General features: G+C 42.9%; 1 protein-coding gene across 4 annotated transcripts in view; it reads right to left on the bottom strand.

The window, feature by feature from the left end:
* ANKRD12 (ankyrin repeat domain 12) overlaps window positions 1-23,105 on the bottom strand; it is a 222,323-nt gene that overhangs the window by 82,627 nt on the left and 116,591 nt on the right. For 3 of the 4 annotated variants that reach the window (XM_073631354.1, XM_073631353.1, XM_073631355.1), the window contains exons 3-4: window positions 12,032-12,179; window positions 1,457-1,525 (exon numbers count right to left, since the gene is read on the bottom strand). In XM_073631354.1, the coding sequence (XP_073487455.1) occupies window positions 1,457-1,525; window positions 12,032-12,179 (217 nt within the window). The remainder of the gene's footprint in view (window positions 1-1,456; window positions 1,526-12,031; window positions 12,180-23,105) is intronic. The other variant, XM_073631356.1, reaches the window with a different exon arrangement.

The raw sequence follows: 23,105 nt of genomic DNA on the forward strand, positions 1-23,105 counted from the left end.
TTGCTTTTCTTGACTGGAGCACTGAGTGGGGGCTGAGCATCAGAGCACTGGAAATATGAAGTTCTGTGCTCTGTGTTAAAAGTGGTTGTAAACCCTTACATATACCCAATGAAGTGACTGGCCTCAGGTGAAACACAGAGATGAAAAAAAAAAAAAAAATGCTCCTACGTAAGTTGTACCTGTTTATCTGCAGCCCCTTCTTCTTTAAATCTGTTCAAAATGCAGAATTTTGAAAGCTTGGAGTGGTCCGAAAAAATGGGTGGAGAGCTGAAGTTACACTCTGCAGAGCTCAGAGAGGTGATTGAAGGGAAGGGACACACTCCCCTTCACACAGGAAAAAAGCTCTGGTAAATGACACAAAGTATCCCACTTACAATACACCAAACAGCACAGAGACAAGCCTCAAACCTTCTGGCACAAAGTCATTTGGAGTGATGAGACCAAAATTTAGCTTTTTGGCCACAAGCATAAACACTACATTTGGAGAGGAGTCAACAAGGCCTATGATGAAAGGTACACCATTCCTACTGTGAAACACGGAGGAGGGTCACTGATGTTTTGGGGATGTGTGAGCTACAAAGGCACAGGAAATTTGGTCAAAATTGATGGCAAAATGAATGCAGTATGTTATCAAAAAATACTGGAGGCAGGAACATTTGCATTCATCAGCCAGGAAGCTGCGCATGGGACGTACTTGGACATTCCAACATGACAATGATCCAAAACACAAGGTCAAGTCGACCTGTCATTGGCTACAGCAGAATAAAGTGAAGGTTTTGAAGTGGCCATCTCAGTCTCCTGACCTCAATATCATTGAGCCACTCTGGGGGGGATCTCAAACGTGCAGTTCATGCAAGACAGTCCAAGAATTTACAGGAACTGGAGGCTTTTTGTCAAGAGGAATGGGCAGCTTTAACATCTGAGAAGATAAAGAGCCTCATCCACAAATACCACAAAAGACTTCAAGCTGTCATTGATGTTAAAGGGGGCAATACACTGTATTAAGGACTGGGGTATGTAAACTTTTGATCAGGGTCATTTGGGTCGTTTCTGCTGTAATTTTGATTTAAAAAGAGTAAACACAGTTGATTAATAAATGGCTTCAGCCAAACACTAGCCATGAGTGAAAGAAAAGTTTTTGTGCTATCATTTATATTCTCTGAAAAATGGCCAAGAAATCATAAATTGTGCCAGGGTATGTAAACTTATGAGCATAACTGTATACCATATTAGGTGTTCTTCATTTCTGCTATTTTAGGGTTATTTTGCAATACAAATGAAGCCAACAGCATTATAACAAAACCAGTGTAAAGTATATTATAGCAATCTTAACCATAAGCAACGATAGCCAGACTCATTCTTTAAACAGATTTATAGGACTCTAGAAACTGATGAAGAGTGATTTCATACTCAAATAGATAAACGTGCCATGTAATATATGTACAGTTCACTTTACCTGCGTTTGTGCTGTAAGAGGACGTTATTCGTTCGCCCCAGTTTTCACTTGTGTGTCCTGCTTCAGAATCTACAGGATTAAAAGGCACAGGAAAGAAGGGAAGAAGGAAACAAGTAAAGTAGAGGACAGGCTGATAGCACAAGCATAAAAGAGAAGGCAATGGCTACCTTTGCAAGGAAACCCATCCTTCATGGAATTTTACTCTCAAACTTTAGTCAAAAAGCTAAGTACAAAGATGAGTAACTCACAGCAACCAATCAGAATTAATCTTCCAGAGATATGACTTTAGTCTGATTTGTTGATATAAGTTAGTGCAGTCTATGCTTTTTTACACTGCTCTTTGCATTAGATTACGGAGAAAGCTTTATGTGTTTTCATGATGTGCAGGGGTCCCAATAAGTCTTTAAGCATCATTTTCCCAACTGTGTATATGAAAAACGCCCTAATGATATTAAAGGGTCAGTCCACTCAAAACTAATATTTTAGATGTTAGAAAATTAAACCACTTGAAAATTTCTTATATTTAGAAGGCAGATGATTTTGTCCAGGGACTGCCAATGTGTGCTGTGGCCAATTTAAGGGGGTCCCATTTTCCCTGTTGGATGTATTTCTGGAATATATAAAGAGAGGCTTAAAGCGGGGTTCCACCCAAATTTTGAACAATATCTGTATGTATTCTCTTCCTTGCCTAGATGCTGACATGCCATTTAAAAAAATTTAAATCGCTGTAATTACCTTTTATTTTTCTATTCTTCTTTGCACTTCCTGGTTCTCCTCCCGTGGGAGTAGGCGTGTTTCTAGCCTCTCCCAGACTCCTGGGAGCTAGTCTCAGGCTTCCCAGGATGCCACTGAGCATGTGAATGCTGGAACGAGCGGTGAATGCTGGGAGCACAGCATTCACCACATCCAGGAAATAAATGCTTGTGGGCTTCAAATGCCCACAATGAAGATGGAAACCGCCTGCAGTGAATATTATAAGTTATTCTTTCCGACTAAATCTGACACAGGCGGACATATTACACACAATATGTAAGTATGTAATGCTGAGAAGAAAAGTTTGTGAATGAACTCAAAAAAAAAAACAAAAAAAAAAACGATAGATAGGTGGACCCCCGCTTTAAGACCTCATTCACATGAGACAGATCCACGACCACGGAGTCCGCCAGCTCAGCGGGAGATCTCTCCGTTGATCTCCACTGAGCCGGGCGGATGACAGGTCCCTCTCTGCTCACTGAGCGGGGAGGGGCTTGTCGAGCGCCGCTGATTGCTATGGAGAGATCGGACGAAAACGGACAGCATGTCTGTTTCAATCAGATCTCACCCGATCCGATAGGGACAATTGCGAACGTAGGGTCAGCCGTCTGATTTTAGTGGATCCGACAAGGTCAGATGTCAGCGGACATGTCACCGCTAACATCCGTCACTCCATAGACTAACATGGAGCACCCGTTCAGGACCGCCGACAAAACTGACAGGCAGACCTGAACGGTCCGTTCATGTGAAAGGGGCCTAAAGGAGAAGTATGGGAATCCTGTTTTTTGCAGATTAATAATTACCTAGGTGGATGCAGCATCAGTCCCCCGGTGCCTCTTCACTGAGAACCGAGCCATCGAACACCCCTGATGGCTGGGTTCTCACTACTCCCTGAGCGGAGAGCTGCTGACTGTCAATCAGCAGCTCTCCTGCTCTGCTCCTCCACATTCATTGGAGCGCTGAGCTGTGGAGGGGCGAGAAGCGACCATCTCAGCGGCTTGCTGAGAGGCAGAGACTGCTATCAGTCCAGGCACCTGGCGGATCCAGACTTCCAGAGTCGGGATGACGTGGTGCCTGGAATTATCTTGGTGATGTCAGCAGAGAGCGGACTTCAGACCGCTCTCTGCTGAAAACAGGTCACAGAAGTGCAAAACGAATTGCACTCCTGTGACCCATAGGAGAAGCCCAGCCGAATGAGCTCAGGCTGGATTTCTCCTTTAAAATTTTTGAATGTTAACACTGATAGCTTATTTACTCTTGATACTAATATTTTCTTTGCTCTACACATTTACTGAAACATCAAGTCCTGTTTTGTTTCTCAGTAAGGTCGACAGTTTAACTGTAAAGCAAGTGCAGCGGCATAAGGCTGCAGTACATACCATGTGTCAGTTTGTTAAAGAAAATACCATGGCTGCAGTGATTACCAAGAGTCCATGTTAACAGCATATATACTTCATTATAAGATACATGCTTATACACACAATTTCAGCATATGAGGTTTTTCTGAAAACTTGACGAATTTTAGCTTGAAACACAATACCCTTATCTGTACAACACTTTTAAACACACAAAAAAAATCTTGGTATTCCAAATAGGCGAAGCAAGAGTATATGGCTTGTCTGAAGAGCAATCCTCATTCAGCATTTGGAAGGCAGTGAGGAGGCATGGTATGTACAGTATATGTTTATCCGACAAGAGACCTTACATACAATTCCGAAAGCTGTGCAAGTAGCCAGAAGGGCTAGTACGTAGCCAAGTCAGAGCAGAAAAAAACGAAAATAGAGGACACTAGCAAAAACTGAGGATACCTGTCAGTGGGAGGGGTTATTTGGGGGGCCTTTACAGTTCTGTTTGCCAGTGTCCAATCATTTGAGGGTAGCAACATATAACTCAGTCGTCTAGTAATATGCCTGTGTCCTGTAATGTTTGATCAAGAAATAACGATTTGCTGTTTTTGCTAGAGATGCAACAAAATTTCAGCGGCCAAAACAGATCGTCCGAAAATGTTTTTCTCTGCAATTTGGCGATAGAGAAATAGGTGCCAAAAAAATGGCATCCAAAACGCACGCAATTTTGCCCTGATAGTACTGCAATTTTACTGAGCATAAGGTGTGTTTTTCATAGGTCGGGTGACTCAAAAACTGCATAAAAAAAAAAACTAACACCGATGCATTGATGTGTCATTGCTACGTTTTCAATGCATTTCAACGGGGCGGTGCGTTTTTGGTGCTTTTTTTGTTTACTGACCAAAAATGCAGCAAGATTTTTAACACAACAGAAGCACAGCAGACCAGTGTGAAGACACACAGAACTTTCAAGGGATGCATTTTTCTTGAGCTTTTCTTGCGCTAAAGGTGACAATAATGCATATTCATTTAAATTCATAATATTAAAGTGTTGAATATCATCTATATATATATATACACACATACATACACACACGTTTTTAAAACTGTCATTTTTGGTTTCGGCCAAGTGCATCCTGAATTTTCATTTTTGGTTTCAGCACCAAAATTTCCATTCGGTGCACCTCTAGTTTTTGAGTTTAATACCACTCTGAAATGTATTTACGATAATGAAGTGTGCACAAGAATTAACAAAAGAGAATGACATCTGAGCAATCAATGCAAGCTGAGATGCCTGTATCTGCAACAATATCTCTCTGGTTGCATTATGCACACATGCTACAAAAACAGGTTGCCAGCCAATTCCCCAGACCAGCAGAGTGAATCTTCAGAGTAAACTCTCCTCATATGCTATTTTTAAACACTCCTATCCCTTAGCCTAGGTTCACATTGGAGCAATTTGTCATGCGATTTGAGAGATCAAATCGCATGACAAGTCGCAGCCTATTGGAGGCAATGACACTGTTCCTATCGATGCGACACCGATTTTGCAGCTCCGCACCAATTTGCAAAAGTAGTTCCTGCACTACTTTTGCGGATTTCAGGTGGGACTTCAAGACATCTGTGCATGAAGCCAACCAGATGTCTATCAAGTAGCACCTGAAATCGCACTGACCTTGCTACTTTGAAATCGCGCTACTTCAAGTGAAGTGGGCGCGATTTCAAAGTAGCATCAGGGCTTAAAGTGACAGCGCACATGACAGCAGTCATTTCCACCTCAGAAGCGAAGTAATAAACATTTCAAGGGGATATGAAGATTCTGTTGGTGGCTACACCTGCACATTACTAGAAATCAAGACTTTCCTTTATAGTCAACGGACAGGATCTAATTTTAGTGAAAAGCACAGATGTCACTTGTTTAGACCATTTACTTATAGCATTAAACAAACCTTAAATATCTGCAAGAACAGCACAAGTGTAACTATCTACATAAAAAATGTAACATCTGTTCCAAAGTATGAGAGTGTGACCTATATCTATCAAAATATGACTACTGAACCTTGGCTCAGCAACCAACGGCGCCTGGTCCTTATACGGCCTCAGATCAGAGTTTAGAGATCTATAAGTGTTTACAGTTCATGCTTGCAAATCTTCAAAAACATTTAATGCAAATAATGTTTACTAATCATTACTGAGTACAAACTCAAAAAAAAAAAAAAAAAAAAAAAAACCATTACCACACAGCAAACTGTTCTATTTCCAAACAGTGTGAAGCATCTCAGCCTTGTTACAGGAAAACAGCTTATGAATAACAGCTACAATGTTTTCTCTAAATTTTCAGCTACACCTGCAATCCATTTCACCCCAGTAATAATCATTTCATGTTCTTCCATTCAACATACTGCCCATTTCCAAGTTCAGTGAACTTCTGTACATCCAACTGAAAAATAAACTTGGAACAAAGAGCAGGCCAATCTGTACTAGCCGAAGTGCCTTTTAGGAAGCCATGGAAATCCTGACTCTAGAGCTACATACTGGTTTGCATAACAATGAAAACGTGACAAGCCATCAATATTGAGAGAGCGAGGCAACCAAACACAATAAGCTGCAGCAGTCATGTCAGTGACATATCTGTCTAGTCTAACAATAAACAGAACGCCTGCTATAGCATTTGAACATTTTAGAGCAGCTTATTCTTTAGACTCCCACACTATACACTATACAAAAATGCAGAAGTGCACATTACAAAGCAATCCTACTATAGGAGAACAATAAGACAAATAAAAATACTCTTCCTCAACTACCACCCCAGTTACAGGTTTCCTAGGAAAGTTGAGGATTTTTAAGAGGAGGTCCAGCCCCCCCCACGAAAAATTAAAAGTCAACAGCTACAAATACTGCAGCTGCTGACTTTTAACCACTTAAGGACTGAGCCTCCTTTTTACATTTGTTTACAAGTTGAAATTTTTTTTTTTGCTAGAAAATTACTTAGAACCCCCAAACATTTTAAATTATATATATATATATATATATATATATATATATATATATATATATATATATATATATAAATAAATAAAACTAGAGGTCGACCAATATGGGTTTTTCTCTGGCCGATGTCGATATTTAGAAATCGCGGTGGCCGATGGCCGATATATGATGCCAATTTTTTTGGGGCCGATATATTAGGCCGATTTTTTAAAAAAAATTTTCCCTTCATCTCATAAAATCTAATAGTTAGACCCCTTTCACACTGGGGCGTTTTTCAGGTGCTTTTGGGCTAAAAATAGCGCCTGTAAAGTGCCTGTAAAACTGCTCCCCTGCAGTCTCAGTGTGATATCCCGAGTGCTTTCACACTGAGGCGATGCGCTGGCAGGATGTTAAAAAAAAGTCCTGCAAGCGGCATCTTTGGAGCGGTGTATACCACTCCTCCACCACTCCTGCCCATTGAAATGAATGCGCACCGCTGCCGAAGCGCCTGCAAAGCGTTTCGGCAGCAGCGCTTCAGGGGCGCATTTAACTCCTTCCTCGGCCGCTAGCTGGGTTATAAGCGCCCCGCTGGCAGCCGAATAGCGCCGCTAAAATGACGGTAAAGCGCCGCTAAAACTAACAGCGTTTTACCGTCAACGCATGCCCGCTCCAGTGTGAAAGCAGCCTTAAAGTGGTTGTATAGTCTTTTTTTTTAACTTTTACCTACAGGTAAGCCTATAAGGCTTACCTGTAGGTAAAAAAAATATCTCCTAAACCTGTACGGTTTAGGAGATATTCCCCTTGCTATGAGCCGCTAACTGCAGCAGCGCATGCGCACAGGGGATTCTCGGCTGAAGGCCCGGCAACTGCTGGACCTTGCCGGAAAAGAAATCTCCTGCGCGCATGCGCGGGAGTGATGACATTGTGGCTCCAGCCACTCACAGCGCTGGAACCGCGATACCCAGAAGACACGCCGAGGCAACATGTCAGCTACCTCGGCGTGGACCAGGTAAGATACCGACGCCTCGTTCTAAGGTAAGTATTTCATAATGAGCTAGTATGCAGTGCATACTAGCTCATTATGCCTTTTGCTTTACAGGGGTAAAAAAAAAAAAAAAAAAAAATGTTCAGCGGGTATACAACTGCTTTAAGTAATAAGTGATACAGAAAATTTTTTACATTTAAACATACATATTAAAAGAAACAAAGCTCCAATCAGTTTACTTGTATGTATAATTTAGATTAAAAAAAAAAATAACTTTATCTTAAATATTAAATACACAAAAACAGGTAATCAAAACTTTTGGACAAAAAAAATGGGCTAACTTTACTGCTTATTTTTTTTTTTTTTAATTTCATTAGTGTATTTTTTTTTTTAAAATTGCGTTTGAAAGACCGCTGCGCAAATACCGTGTGACATAAAATATTGCAACAACCGCTATTTTATTCCCTAGGGTCTCTGCTGAAAAAAATATATATAATGTTTGGGGGTTCTAAGTGATGTTCTAGCAGAAAATACAGGATTTTTACTTGTAAGCAACAAGTATCAGAAAATACTTAGTTTTTAAATGGTTAAACTGAGAACTCCTCCACACTGAGTTCAGTCTATTGATAAAAGTACCTGAAGAGATACAATGCATCTTCTTATCAGACTTGGCAGGCTGCCCAGGGAGGAGAGAAGTGTTTCCACAGATAACTGAAGGCAACTTGCATTGACTTCTATTACAGAAGTTATTTGCAAGTCCCGCTGAAGTTATAATAGTCTTTTTTTTATCAGCACGATCAGCCGATGCCATTAAGTAAAAAAAGCCAAATATCGGCCGACGACCTCTATAAAAAACACCCTATATCTAACACCCTAGAGAATAAAATGGTGGTCATTGCAATACTTCCTGTCACACCGCCTTTGCGCAGCGGTCTTACAAGCGCAAGTAAATTGATACCAAACATGTCACACTTCAAAATTGCGCCCCCTTGTGGAATGGCGACAAACTTTTACCCTTAATCTCCATAAGCAATGTTTTAAAATGTCTACAGGTTACCAGTTTTGAGCTATTGCTCTTGCTCCAACGATCGCGGTGATACCTCACATGTGTGGTTTAAACAGCAGTTTCATAAGCGGGCCCTACTCACGTTTGTGTTCGCTTCTGCGTGCGAGCTCGTCGGGACGGGACGCTTTAAAAAAAATTTTTTTCTGATTCATTTTACTTTTAAAATTTTTATTTTGACACAATCTTTTTTTTTTTTTAAATTTGGGTCACTTTTATTCCTATTACAAGGAATGTAAACATCCCTTGTAATAGAAAAAAAGCACGACAGGACCTCTTAAATATGAGATCTGGGGGTCACGATAGTCTCCGCCGCTACTGGCGGGTCCAGTAAGTGGCAGAGACCACCAGAGCGCGGCGAGAGGGGGGGTGGGCACCTCTCCCGCCGCTGATAAAAGTGATCTCGCAGCGAATCCGCCACGGAGACCACTTTTATCTTAAAGAGAAACGTGCGGCGTTCCCTAAAATTGCTAGCTACTGCCATAACCCCGGTATTTAGCCTCAAAGTGCCGACGTACGTGTACGTCCTTTTGCGTGAAGTGGTTAACATATGGACACTTGTCCAGGATGCCCGCAATGTCAGCACTCCAGCTGATCTTCACCGCCATTCTGGTAAGGGAACGTGGCAGTGAAGCCTTTTGGCTTCACTGCCGGTTCCCTGCTGTGCATGCACGAATCGTGCTGCTCTTTCTAGATGACCCGGCGGCAGAGGAAGGAGGAGGGGGGCCGAACTTTAGAGAGACAGCGCCGTCTCTGGAAGTGGGAGACGGTACCTGTCAAAAACAGGTACCCATGGCCCCCCTCCCCCCTGAAAGGTGCCAAATGTGGCACCGTAGGGGGGAGACAAGACGAATAAGCGGAAGTTCCACTATTGAGTGGAACTCCCCTTTAAATATTTGGACTCCCACTGACACCAACACTGGGGCACTATTCCTCCCGCTGACACCAACTATTTCTCCCCCTAATACCAAAGATAGGGCATCGTTTACTCCCAATGGCCACAGTCTGCCCCCCCTAAAGTCTTGCTCCTTGTTTAGAAAGTTTGGAGAACCCTGGTGTAGTGTACTCCAGAGATCTGGGATCCTCCGCTTTCCCAGCATCTAATCAGTGGGCCTTTGACATCCACCTAAGGCTTGGTTCACAACTATGCGTGTGTGGGAATCGCAGCAATTCTTGCATATGCAACCACCTGCAGTGAAAACCCGCTGCTCTGAAAAAAAAAAAAAACATGCGGGCCTGCCATTCATTCTGAATGGCATCCCCACGCATGTAAAATTGCAGTGAGTGTGCAGGAACCACATGGTTTTGAAAAAAAAGGTGCATGCACCTTTTTCTGGGGCAATTGCAGACACGGCAGCTGATTGAAATGAATGGGCTGCGATCAGTTAATTTTGTTGACTAAAACGACTAAAACATTTTAGTCGACTAAATGAATACTATTTTAGTCGACTAAAATACCACTATAACAACTGAGATGACTAAAATACAACTAAAACTAAAATGGCATTTTAGTCAAAAGACTAAAAATGGGACTAAAACTAAAATGGCATTTTAGTCAAAAAACTAAGACTAAAACTAAATTGAAATTTGACTTCAAAATTAACACTGGTCTGTAGTGCATGTTCATACCTCAATAACAAATAATAACATATGAGATATTTCACTCCAGCAGTATAAGTGTTTAGAAATTGTAGAGAAATGTTTAATCCATTACAATTTCATTACACCCATTAGATTTTAGACGACTAAAATGTACTGGAGATTTTAGTCAACTAAATAAAACTAAAACTAAAACAGTTGCAGAAGACTAAAATGGTACTAAAACTAAAATGCCATTTTAGTCCTAAGACTAAGATACTAAATCTAAATTTGCTGCCAAAATTAACACTGGCTGCGATGCCCACACAAACACGGCCTGCAGAAATGCACAAATATGAACCTGGTGTAATTGAGACGTAGGTGAAAGCCAGGGTTGTCAGGGTGTAAAGTATTTTTCAGCTTAAGAAAGGAAAAAGTGAGGAGTTTTCCATAAATAAAGTCCAACTCCAGTGTCGATTTTTATATATTTTTTAAAAACAGCCTCCCTAGTAATATAACTTCTTCCTCCATGGTCCAGTGTGCCAGTTCTCTTTCAGGTTGAAAGGATCCCAGATACCTTTAACCTGCTTCCTGTAAGCTGAAGGTGTCAAGGACCCACTCCCTGGAGACAAGTCATACGAGTCAGACACACAGGTAAATGCTGCAGAGAGCCATGCCATATTATTTGATGACATTCCCTGCAGCATTCAATACCCCATCACTCAGGAGAATAGGAGGAGGAGGAGGAGGAGGAGGAGGAGGACGAGGATGTGAAGAGACCATACTGAAGACTGCTCCAAGGAGGGTGGAATTAGGAGGGGGGGTGAAATCTTGCTGCAACATCTCCGCTATTGTGTTCTATTAACTCCTGTAATCTAGCAAATTTATTCAGTGACCAGTGCATAGCGAAGAATACAAAATACCCTTTAGGCCTTGTTCACAGGAGCGTAATTCAATGTACGCCCCTGAGAAGGCTGTGCTTACTTACACAGGGATGCACAGGTGTCCCATTTATATCAACTAGGGCGCAGTGGCTGCACGGACAAAGCTGCTGCTTCCAATTTGACAGCTGTGTGGATTCGCAGCCCTGAACGCAGACAGCAGGAAAACATGGCCCTAACACGAGTGTTCGTTGTAGTACGCCCGTGTGAATGAGGTCTTACTAAAATCATATCTGTACAAGGTAGTTCTTGATGCACTGCTATGTGCACTGCATTTTGTTCTATGCATTGTTCATTGAATGAGCCTTTATAGTAACTATTAACATTGTTTTATTATTTTTATACTATAAATCAAAAGGCCTGTAAATAAACCTACGGTAATAGTACAGGCAGTCCCCGAGTTACATACATTCAACTCATACTTTCAAATGGAGGGAGACAACAGGAAGTGATAGGAAATCTACCCCTAAGAAGGTAAACTCACTCCTGTAAGAGTTAATATGGGAAAAAGGTGTCTCCACTGACGCTTTATCACCAATGCTTGTTTCCATGACAACCTAAAAGTTTCAAAATCCAATTGTCATTGGGACAGAAAGTGAAGTGAAATCTTCTAAACGGGGCACAGACAGCAAAACAAATGCTACAGGAGTGTTAACCCTTCCCTATGCTATCCAAAACACTTAAAATTATTTTATTTGGCTTGGGTTACACTTAGGAAAAAAAAAAAAAAAAAGATGTACCTGTCCTAACTTGCATATAAATTCAAAATTAAGAACAAACCTACAGAATCTTGTTTGTAACCCGGGGACTACCTGTACACTACTTCCAAACCAGATCACATGAATACTAAATCTTCAAATCCAGCTACATACAGTTACCTAGAATGAACAAAAGGCCAGAATATATGACAGGACATCAGTATCATTCTGGGTCATCTACCTGTGTCAGAATCTCTCTCTTCTTCTCTAGGTGGGCTGATTGTGAAGGGGAGTTTTCTTTTCATTGAAGATTTTTCTTTCATTTCTTTTCCAACTTCATTCCTATCCAACTTAGGCGTTCGGGTGTAGGATGTGATTTTCTCCTTATTCTAAAACAACAGAAACAAATAGGATTCTGGTAACGGTAACATTTAAGTTAACAGTACAGAAAATAGAATGTCATATAGGACCATGCTTGACTCCATACACTACCCAAGAATCTTAACATACAGTGCATCCAGAAAGTATTCACAGCGTGTGACTTTTTCCACATTTTGTTATGTTACAGCCTTATTCCAAAATGGATTAAATTAATTATTTAAATGTGAAGAAGTTGGTTTTAAATCTTTCCAAATTTATTTTAAAAATAAATAATAAAAAAAACCCCACATGCACATAAGTAGTCCCAGCCTTTTCCATGACACTCAAGATTGAGCTCAGGTGCATCCTGATTCCACTGATCATCCTTGAGATGTTTCCACATCTTGACTGGAGTTCACCTGTTGTAAATTCAGTTGATTGGACAGGTTTTGGAAAGGCACACACCTGCCTTTATAAAGGTCCTACAGTTAACAGTGCAAGTCAGAGTACAAACCAAGCCATGAAGTCCAAGGAATTGTCCGCAGACATCAGAGACAGGATTGTATAGAGGCACATATCTGGGGAAGGGTACAGAAAAATTTCTGCAGCATTGAAGGTCCCAATGAGCACAGTGGCCTCCATCATCTGTAAATGGAAGAAGTTTGGAACCACCAGGATTCTTCCTAGAGTGGGCCGCCTGGCCAAACTGAGCGATCAGGGGAGAAGGGCCTTAGTCACGGAGGTGATTAAGAACCCAATGGTCACTCTGACAGAGCTCCAGCGTTTCTCTGTGGAGAGAGGAGAACCTTCCAGAAGAGCATCCATCTCTGCAGCACTCCACCAATCAGGCTTGTATGGTAGAGCAGCCAGACAGAAGCCACTCCTCAGTAAAAAGGCACATGACAGTCCGTCTGGAGTTTACCAAATGGCACCTGAGGGACTCTCAGAACTGGGAGACTAGTCAGGACCGAAGGAAAGATGAATGCAGCAATGTACAGAGATAGCCTTGATGAAAACCTGCTCCAGAGTGCTCTGGACCTCAGACTGGGGCAAAGGTTCATCTTCCAAAAGGTCACTAACCCTGAGCACACAGCCAAGATAACAAAGGAGTGGCTATGGGACAACTCTGTGAATGTCCTTCAGTGGCCCAGCCAGAGCTCAGACCTTCTCATTCAACCCGATATGGCGCTTGAGAGAACCTGAAAGAATGGGAGAAACTGCCCAAAAACAGGCGAGACAAGCTTGTAGCATCATATACACAAAGACTTGAAGCTGTAATTGGTGCCAAAGGTGCTTCAACAAAGTATTCAGCAAAGGCTTTGAATACCGTATTTATCGGCGTATAACACGCACTTTTTTCCCCTTAAAATCAGGGGAAAGTCGCAGGTGCGTGTTATACGCCGATCCCCTGCGATCCCGAGCTGTCAAAATATCAAAATCGCCGACCGCGATTTGAAAATGGCGCCGCCGGCGCCGAAATACACAGAGCCGGTCCTTGGCTCTTTCCGGCGGCTCTCGTTTACTTTCGGTTTCACTCGTAGTCCCGAGCGGAGCTATCCGAACCTACTCGGATAGCTCCGCTCGGGACTACGAGTGGAGCCGAAAGTAAACGAGACCCGCCGGAAAGAGCCGAGGACCGGCTCTGTGTATTTCGGCGCCGGCGGCGCCATTTTCAAATCGCGGTCGGCGATTTTGAAGCCTAGCAAGCAGGGACAGGGGATCGAAGGCTGCACTGGGGCAAGGCTGCACTGGGGAAGGCTGCACTGGGGAAGGCTGCACTGGGGAAGGCTGCACTGGGGAAGGCTGCACTGGGGAAGGCTGCACTGACATGGCTGCACTGGGGCAAGGCTGCACTGAGAAGGCTGCAATGATGGGCATTTAAATGTAAGTTTTTTTCCCTTCAACTTCCCTCCTAAAAGTTTTTTTTTCCTTAAAATTCCCTCCTAAATTGGGGTGCGTGTTATACGCCGATAAATACGGTACTTATGAACATGTGATTTTTTTGTTGTTTTTTTATTAACTTCTTTTACGTTGCCATTATGGGGTATGGTTTGTAGAATTTGAGGAAAATAATGCATTTAATCCATTTTGGAATAAGGCTGTATCATAACAAAATTAAGTGAAGTGCTGTGAATACTTTCATGGATGCACAATTAATGGACTGCTTGAATCACCTGCTCAACCTGTTTTTTTCTGGTATAAAGAGAAAACATGTCAACGTATTATTTTCCTTGACGAAACAACTTAAAAGGGGATAATTCATTTGGCCATTTTTAGTTACATTTCTTTTCTACTTGCAAAATGGATGCCATGACTAAAAGCACCTGAGTAGTGCCTATATCTACCAATTTTCATTCTTCCATTCATGCACCAAAAACAGGAGCACAAAATTGATAGAAACTAAGTATCAGATGGTCAATAGTAGGGGTCAAATTTATAAATTTTACTTTGATGGAAAGGGTATGTACACAGTTTCCAAAGCATAATGGCCCTTTCACACTGGTGCAGTACACATTTTGCAAAAATGCATATCGCATTTTCAGTGCATTTTTTATTCATATCTTGGATTCCTGTCTCCTAGCATGCACCTGTGAAACTGGTACATGCGACTCAAAAAATGCACCAAAAACACACAGCGGTGAGTTTTTAATGCATTTTTGGTGCACTTTTGACAAGCGCACCACAGATGCATCATGCAGGACAGCAATGTAACAGTTACATATGATTTAAGGGGGACTAATTTCCATGCACTTTTGTCACACTGCATAAGTGTTTTATAGGGCCGGTTCACACCAGATGAGACGGGGCTGCATTGGGCAAATGTCTTCATAATCCGCCGAGCTCTCTGCATCACTGCATTCAACATGCTTTTCTGGATGTGTTTTTGATGCTTCTGTGATGCATTAATGAAGCTTGACAAAAGCCCTGTGTGGGTATTGATTTTCTCTTTGTTTTAAAGGGGGCCAGTAGAACACTGGCTCAGTGGTACCCTTGTTCAGCAGATCCCCAGCTCTGCTGACCCCCCCCCACTCAGTAGTAACCCCCCCTTAGCTCTGCTGATTCCCCCACCCAGAAGTAGCCCCCAGCTCTGCTGATCCCCCACCCTGCCCAGTATTAGCCCCCAGCTCTGCAGATTGCCCCCGCTCTGCTGATCGTCACCCTGCTCAGTAGTAGCCCCCACCTTTGCCGATTCCCCGCTCAGTAGTAACCCCCAACTCTGCTGATTCCCCAACTCTTCTGATCCCTTGCTCAGTAGTAGCCCCCAGTTTTGCTGATCCCCCACTCAGTAATTACCACCAGCTCTGCTGATCCTCCTGTCTCTCTGGCCCCCTCTCACCACCCGCTATAGTGACTCCCCTCTGCACGTGTGATATCTGCTAGTTTCTCCTGCTCTGGTCCCCAAGCTCTGCGAATCCTCTGACACTTAGTCCTCTCCTTCTAGGCCCCGCTCACCTTCCTGCTGCTCCATGCAGCACACCAGGTGTAATGTCTGCACCAGACAGTTCCAGAATATATACATGTGAACTGGAAGTGACTGCTGATGGTCTATTTCCAGTTCGCTTGGTTTCCCAGTGCATCCCGGGTTATGTCATACTTCCAATATCTCCTAAACAAAGCAAAGCTAACTGAATAAAAGCCCCAAAAGCTGCAGGTGCTATTAGCGAGTGTTGTCGTAGACTTCAATGGAGGCTTTCCGGATGCTTTGAAGCACCAAAAAGCAACATGGGGTATAATTTTCGAAGCAAAGCAAATGCAACATGTGAACAGAACTGTAAGGACTGTAATTTTATTTAGTGAGAGGTGCTTTGACTGGCATTCATCGTGCTTTAAAAAAGCATGTCAAATGCCACATTTTGAAGCAAGTGTAAACTAGCCCTTAAGAATGTGCTTAATTACTGTGTTCTCAATAGCAAGACATATCTTGCTTCCTAATCTGGGGGCCATACAGGAAATTCTCTTCAATGTTTCACAAACAGAAATAGAAATTGGTGCTTGCAACCCTTTGCAAATCTATTCAGAGCTAACAAAAATGGTTAAAGTGGTATTAAAACCATAAGGCCCCTTTCACACTGGTATTCGGCCGCTAGCAGGGCGGTTTTACCCCCCGCTAGCGGCCGAGAAAGGGTTAAAAACCACCGCAAAGCGCCTCTGCAGAGGCGCTTTGCCGGTGGTATAGCCGCGCTGTCCCATTAATTTCAATGGGCAGGAGCGGTGTATACACCGCTACAAAGATGCTGCTAACAGGACTTTTTTTCCCGTCCTGCTAGCGCACCGCCCCAGTGTGAAAGCCCTCGGGGGCGGGGGTAAAGCGCCACTAGTGTTAGCGGCGCTTTACCATCAGTATTCGTCCGAGAAAGGGTTAAAAACCACCGCAAAGCGCCTCTGCAGAGGCGCTTTGCCGGCGGTATAGCCGCACTGTCCCATTGATTTCAATGGGCAGGAGCAGTGTAAACAGCGCTCCTTCACCGCTCCAAAGATGCTGCTAGCAGGACTTTTTTTTCCCGTCCTGCTAGCGCACCGCCCCAGTGTGAAAGCCCTCGGGGGCGGGGGTAAAGCGCCACTAGTGTTAGCGGCGCTTTACCATCAGTATTCGTCCGAGAAAGGGTTAAAAACCACCGCAAAGCGCCTCTGCAGAGGCGCTTTGCCGGCGGTATAGCCGCACTGTCCCATTGATTTCAATGGGCAGGAGCAGTGTAAACAGCGCTCCTTCACCGCTCCAAAGATGCTGCTAGCAGGACTTTTTTTTCCCGTCCTGCTAGCGCACCGCCCCAGTGTGAAAGCCCTCGGGGGCGGGGGTAAAGCGCCACTAGTGTTAGCGGCGCTTTACCATCAGTATTCGTCCGAGAAAGGGTTAAAAACCACCGCAAAGCGCCTCTGCAGAGGCGCTTTGCCGGCGGTATAGCCGCACTGTCCCATTGATTTCAATGGGCAGGAGCAGTGTAAACAGCGCTCCTTCACCGCTCCAAAGATGCTGCTAGCAGGACTTTTTTTTCCCGTCCTGCTAGCGCACTGCTCCAGTGTGAAAGCCCTCGGGGCTTTCACACGAGAGAGAGCAGCAGCTGTTTCGGGTCGGTTTGCAGGCGCTATTTTTAGCGCAATAGCGCTTGCAAACCGCCCCAGTGTGAAAGGGGCCTAAAATGTAATAATTATGCAGCTCATCAATCTTTAGATTTGGTGGCTGCATTATTTTCTTATTATTGAGTGCATCAATTCTGGATGAAGGAGCATGGGGCACCTTTTACAGCAGTATTATTAATCTGGGGGAGGGCGTGTTCAATTTACTAGCAGATTTGGATACCCTAATTGAAGCCAAACTCCAGTTCATACGTTATAAGCAGTTACAGCAACAGTTTTTTCCTTTTGAGATAAAGGTTTTACGCAAAGTAAAAGCTGGCCATTGTAAGCACCCCTGTCAGTAGTAAATGGTTTTGTCTCATCCCTTTAAAAGGGATTGTAAAGGTTCACGTTTTTTCACCTTAATGCATCCTATGCATTAAGGTGAAAAAACATCCGACAATACTGGCCCCCCCCATTTTACCTACCTGAGCCCGTTCACCTGCTGCGATCGCCCCCGCTTTCCTCTTCGCTGCTCAGCCTGGCCGTTGAATGGATAGAGTGGATGGATTGAAAGCAGCGCAACCATTGGCTCATGCTGCTGTCAATCACATGCAATGACACGGCGCGCCAGGGGGGCAGGGCCGAGTGATACAGTCAGCGGCTATAGCTGCCGGCTGTATCACGGGAGTGCCCCCGCAAGAACTAAACACCATACGAGAGAGCTTGCATGAAGGTGTTTAGTTCTTGCGGGGAGGAGCTGAGACAGCCGCCGAGGGACCCCAGAAGACCAGGTTTGGGGCCACTCTGTGCAAAACGAGCTGCACAGTGGAGGTAAGTATAACATGTTTGTTATTAAAAAAAAAATATATATACTTTTACAACCCCTTTAACTGCTACATCTGCAAGAGAGCTTGTTTTTTTGAAAAATAACAGAGTTACTGACCAGGTTTCCAGGGTGAAATAAGGGAATAAAAGTCATCAGATCCAAGAAGCTGTAATATAACAAATGTTTGCTTTTGTTTTTTTTTTACCACTCTAATGGATAGGAGTGACTGCAGCAACAAGAAAATTTGAAGGAACCGGTCAGATATTTTTTTCTAACAGTAAGTTCCAGTAAACACTTGTGGGATGCGGGAACCTTGCGAATCCACTGCGGGTTCCCCCATCGCACCCGACTCGCAAGGCAGTTCACACTGTCATATGTGAACTGCGGGGAGTGTCAATACAATGTTAATGACACCCCCATTTCAGCCCGCATATCGCACTGCGAACTGACAGTTTGGACATGAATCGGATCGCATGGGTGTGAAGGACCAAGCCTATTTTTGACACTTGGTGTTTACAAGTTAAAATCTTCTTTTTTTGCTAATTATATATATATATATATATATATATATATATATATATATATATCTCTTTTTTCAGCCACCCTAGAGAATAAAATGGCAGTCATTGCAATACTTTATGTCATACCGTATTTGCGCAGCGGCCTTACACATGCAAATTTTTTGGTAAAAAAATACACTTTTTTTAATTAAAAAATAAGAAAACAGTAAAGTTAGCCCCATTGTTTTCTATATTGTGAAAGATAATGTTATGCAGAGTAAATTGACACCAAAGATGTCACGCTTCAAAATTGTGCCTGCTCGAGGAATGGCGACAAACTTTGGCTCTTAATCCCCATAGGCGACGTTTAAAAATTTCTACAGATTACCAGTTTTGAGTTACAAAGGAGGTTTAGTGCTCCAACAATCGCAGCGATACCTCACATGTGTGGTTTGAACACAGTTTTCATATGTGGGAGTGACTTACATATGTGTTCGCTTCTGCGTGCGAGATTGGAGGGATGGGGCGCAATTTTCTTATATTTTTTTACACTGTCCTTTAAACAAAAAAAAAATTAATTTTGGATCACTTTTATTCCATGTGTAAACATCCCTTGTAATAGAGAAAAAGCATGACGGAACCTCTTTAATGTGAGATCGGGGGTCAAAAAAACCTTGGCTCTCACCATTTAAAACAGCAAATAAACAACATAATAAAATAAAAAGCATGTTATACCTGCTTTGTGCCCCCCCACGGGGGGAGGGGGCGCACTCGTACGGATGTTCCGTCAGAATGTGTAATGTAAGTGATGCTTTGTCGCCACCATCTTGCTACACCCCGCACCCGTCCACAGTAAGGATACAGTGAGAAGGGGGCAAGTGAAAATATTGTTACACCCACAGGAGTTCTGCATTTTACACTTATTTAGAACAGTAAACTGAGCTTATATAGTGAAAGACAGTACTTAGAACTCCATGTGAATGTTTAGATGTTGAATTTGAAAAGCAGCCAACTTCTGTCAGATTAGCAAACTTGAGAGATGAGCAGGCTTGCTGTTGCTGGTAAAATTCAACATCTAAACAGTCAGACGGAGTTCCAAGTACTGTATAAGTGTAAAATGCAAAACTCCGGTGGGTGTAACAAGATGTCCACTTGCCCCCTTCTCAGTGTATACTTACTGTGGACGGGTGCCTGGTGTAACAAGATGGCGGCGACGAAACGTCACTTCCGTTGCACATTCTGACGGGTCGCCGAATCTGACGCAACATGGGCACGCTCCCTGAGTACTGCTGCTGCGTCCATTGAAACAGACAGCAGGACTCAGCCCCGCCCCCGTGTTACTGGATTTGATCGACAGCAGTGGGAGCCAATGGCTCCTGATGCTATCAATCTATCCAATGAGGACCCGAGACAGCAGCTGAAGCTGCTGGGCTCGTTCTCGTGGCTGGAAAGATCGGGTTCAGGTAAGTAAAAGGGGGTCACCACAGAAGGTTTTTTTCACCCTAATGCAAAGAATGCATTAAGATGAAAAACCTTGAGACTTTACAACCCCTTTAAGATGCTGGCACCTGGACCTGAGACCAACTGAAGAATCGGCTCGGGTGAGGACACCGCTGAAACCTTGGACAGGCAAGTGTCCTTATATTAAAAGTCATCAGCTACAGTATTTTTATCTGCTTACTTTTATTTTTTTCTGGGGGAGATTGGAGCTACTTTTGAATGACATTTAAACATATTGTAAGATGTTGTGATACAAATGAAAAATGTATCCAGTGTATGACAAACTTTAGGAAAGACCCTTTTAATCAGCTACTGTGACCTTGCCTGGCTTGTCTAGAGAAGATGCACAAATTCCACCTTCTTTTGGTACTCACCCAGGTTCAACCCACAGTACATTAGAGCAAGTGATTACCAGCAAGGGCTAATGGCTACTTAAAGTGGAAGTGAAATTTTGCCTCATTACATAATAAATGTTTAGTTTGAGTTTTAAATATAACTACTACAACGCAAAGAGTTGGGAGATAAAGCTGCAAAGATAAAAACAGTGTTAAGACTGTTATTTTACTGAATTTTATAAAAGGGGCTACTTAGACACTCTCCACGTATAATTAAATAAATAATTTGTTTAGAACCATTTGTAATTATTCCACAGTCACCAGTCAGGTTAAAATTATGTTCTTTAGCTGTCTCCACTGTAGGTTGGAATCTAATTACTTTTAAAAATAAAATTCTCCTGGAAACTATTGTTTTCACCTGGACAGTCCGGGTTTTGAATCATGTGTCCAGGTTTCATTTCCCCCTGAAACCCAGACACATTATTCAGGCCAGACTGTGGTTGAGGGATGGGCAATGTTTGGGTACTCAGTCCCATTCAGGGGATGATGGGAAAGACAATCAGTGGTTCCTCTTCTCTCCCGGTCCCCCTCCCCTCACCCCCCGTTTCCAGCTTTTCATCCTTACATATCCCTGGCAGAGGACGTTAATGGTATTGGCCTACAACCCGGACACATTATTTATACAGGTCTGTGGGCATAGCATTAGGGGGCCTGTGCCGACTCCCGGTCACACATTTACTAGAACGGATTGGCTGCATTTTACTTCTGTAGCAGCTGAATGTTGGCTTCTCCTCCTCTCCCTCCTGCTGGCATTCAGCTGCTGAAGGAGGATAAGACTGAGGATCTATACTAGTAAATGTCGCCTCCGCTTTGACCAGCTTCCTCCTCCTTCTGCTGCCCCTGAGGCTCCTGTGTGCTCACCTTTGCTGTGCACCTCTAAAGTTTTTGGGTTTGGCTTGAAGAAAAGGTGGCAACCCTGCTGGAAACCCAAAACCCTAAATGTTCAGTAATACAAGTATCAGCTTCTTGTAGGAAAGTCAAGCTCTGGAATGTCCTCTTCTGGCTCTCTTTCACAGTTTGTTGTTGCTGAGACAGCCAATGCATTGAGAGGCCAATAGCAGGAGCAGGAGAGAGCAAGCCAGAACTTAACTTTTCAAGCAGATGTGACAGTTTGCATAAATCGCCAGCCCCAGGTTTTAGGGCTCCTAGAGTGTCTTAGAATGATAAAAGCACATGCCAGCACCTTTTGGTGCCTGCATTTCCCTGAAGCTAGCACCCTAGAAAGTTTAGTGTAAGAACAGATTTATTCTAGAACAAGTAAATATGGCTGAACGGTTTTAAAAGGTTGCAAGAGTTGAGCTGGGCTATGGAATAAAGTTGAATCCATGTTTTTTTTTGTGTAAATTCAAAATCTGTTGACTTATTGATAAGAAAGTAACACTTTAGATGCTTTTCTATTTTATGAAGCATAGGCTAAGAGACCTTGTAATAGTGTGTGGCTTAAAGCGTTAATACCCAGGACCCTGTATTCACTATATCTGGTCTCTCATAGTACACAGAACATGGAAATGCAATAGTTTTATTTAACAAATTGCTAAATACCTTTTATCATCAGCATATAGCAGTCTTGTGACCTCTATCAGTGTCTGGTCGAGCACTAGAGTTAAAGATTGTAGGATGAGTTTTCATTCTCCTCTGACTGTCCTATGAGGCCACATGACCCCTGATCCTCTGTCTGGACAGTGCTGATTGGCCCTGTGCTGATCACCTGCACCCTCCCCAAAGAAAAAAAACAAAAAAACAAAAAAAAAAAACAACCTCTCTAGCAATACACACAAAACTGAGCATGTCCAGAGAGCCTCCAAGGCTCTGTACTGTCAGGAGATGGACTGGGAACTGTGGAAGAAGGGGAGGATCGGAGAAGACGGATCAAAAGCCTTTTTAGACAATGCAGAGGATTAACCCCTTACTTTTCACAGTGAGTATAAGCATGCTTTACTGCATATACAGTCTGATTTTACTGTTGTGGGTTTAGCAACACTTTAAATGTTTGCCAGTGGCCATGTGCAGCAATGCACCTGCTAACATGCCAGATTTTGTCTGCTTGTGATCTATAGTCCTCAACCGCATGACCAGTGATTGTAAGCACTTCCCACAGAATACTGATCGCCCAAAAATTGACTAGTCAATTATTTATTGAATATTTTAGTGCCTGTGTTTTTTTTGAGATCTTGAATCAGGTTAACTGCAGGTCAAATGCATGGAACTTTAAGCTTCTCAAACTGATGATTAATGGACACCATCAATACATATCTATATATTGTAAGATTTTGAAGGTCTGATGTGAATGTAATATACAGTTGTGCTCATAAGTTTACATACCATGGCAGAATTTATGATTTCTTTGCCATTTTTCAGAGAATATGAATGATAACACAAAAACATTTCTTTTACTCATGGTTAGTGTTTGGGTGAAGCCATTTATTATCAATCAACTGTGTTTACGCTTTAAATCATAATGGCAACAGAAACTACCCAAATGACCCTGATCTGGTGATTTTGGCCTGATAACATGCACACAAGTTGACACAAAGGGGTTTGAATTGCTATTAAAGGGAACCATCCTCACCTGTGATCTGTTTGCTTGTAATTAATGTGTGTGTATAAAAGGTCAATGAGTTTCTGGACTCCCGATAGATCCTTGCATCTTTCATCCAGTGCTGCACTGATGTTTCA

This window comes from Aquarana catesbeiana, linkage group LG05, assembly GCF_042186555.1.
Source record: "Aquarana catesbeiana isolate 2022-GZ linkage group LG05, ASM4218655v1, whole genome shotgun sequence".
Lineage (NCBI taxonomy): Eukaryota > Metazoa > Chordata > Amphibia > Anura > Ranidae > Aquarana > Aquarana catesbeiana.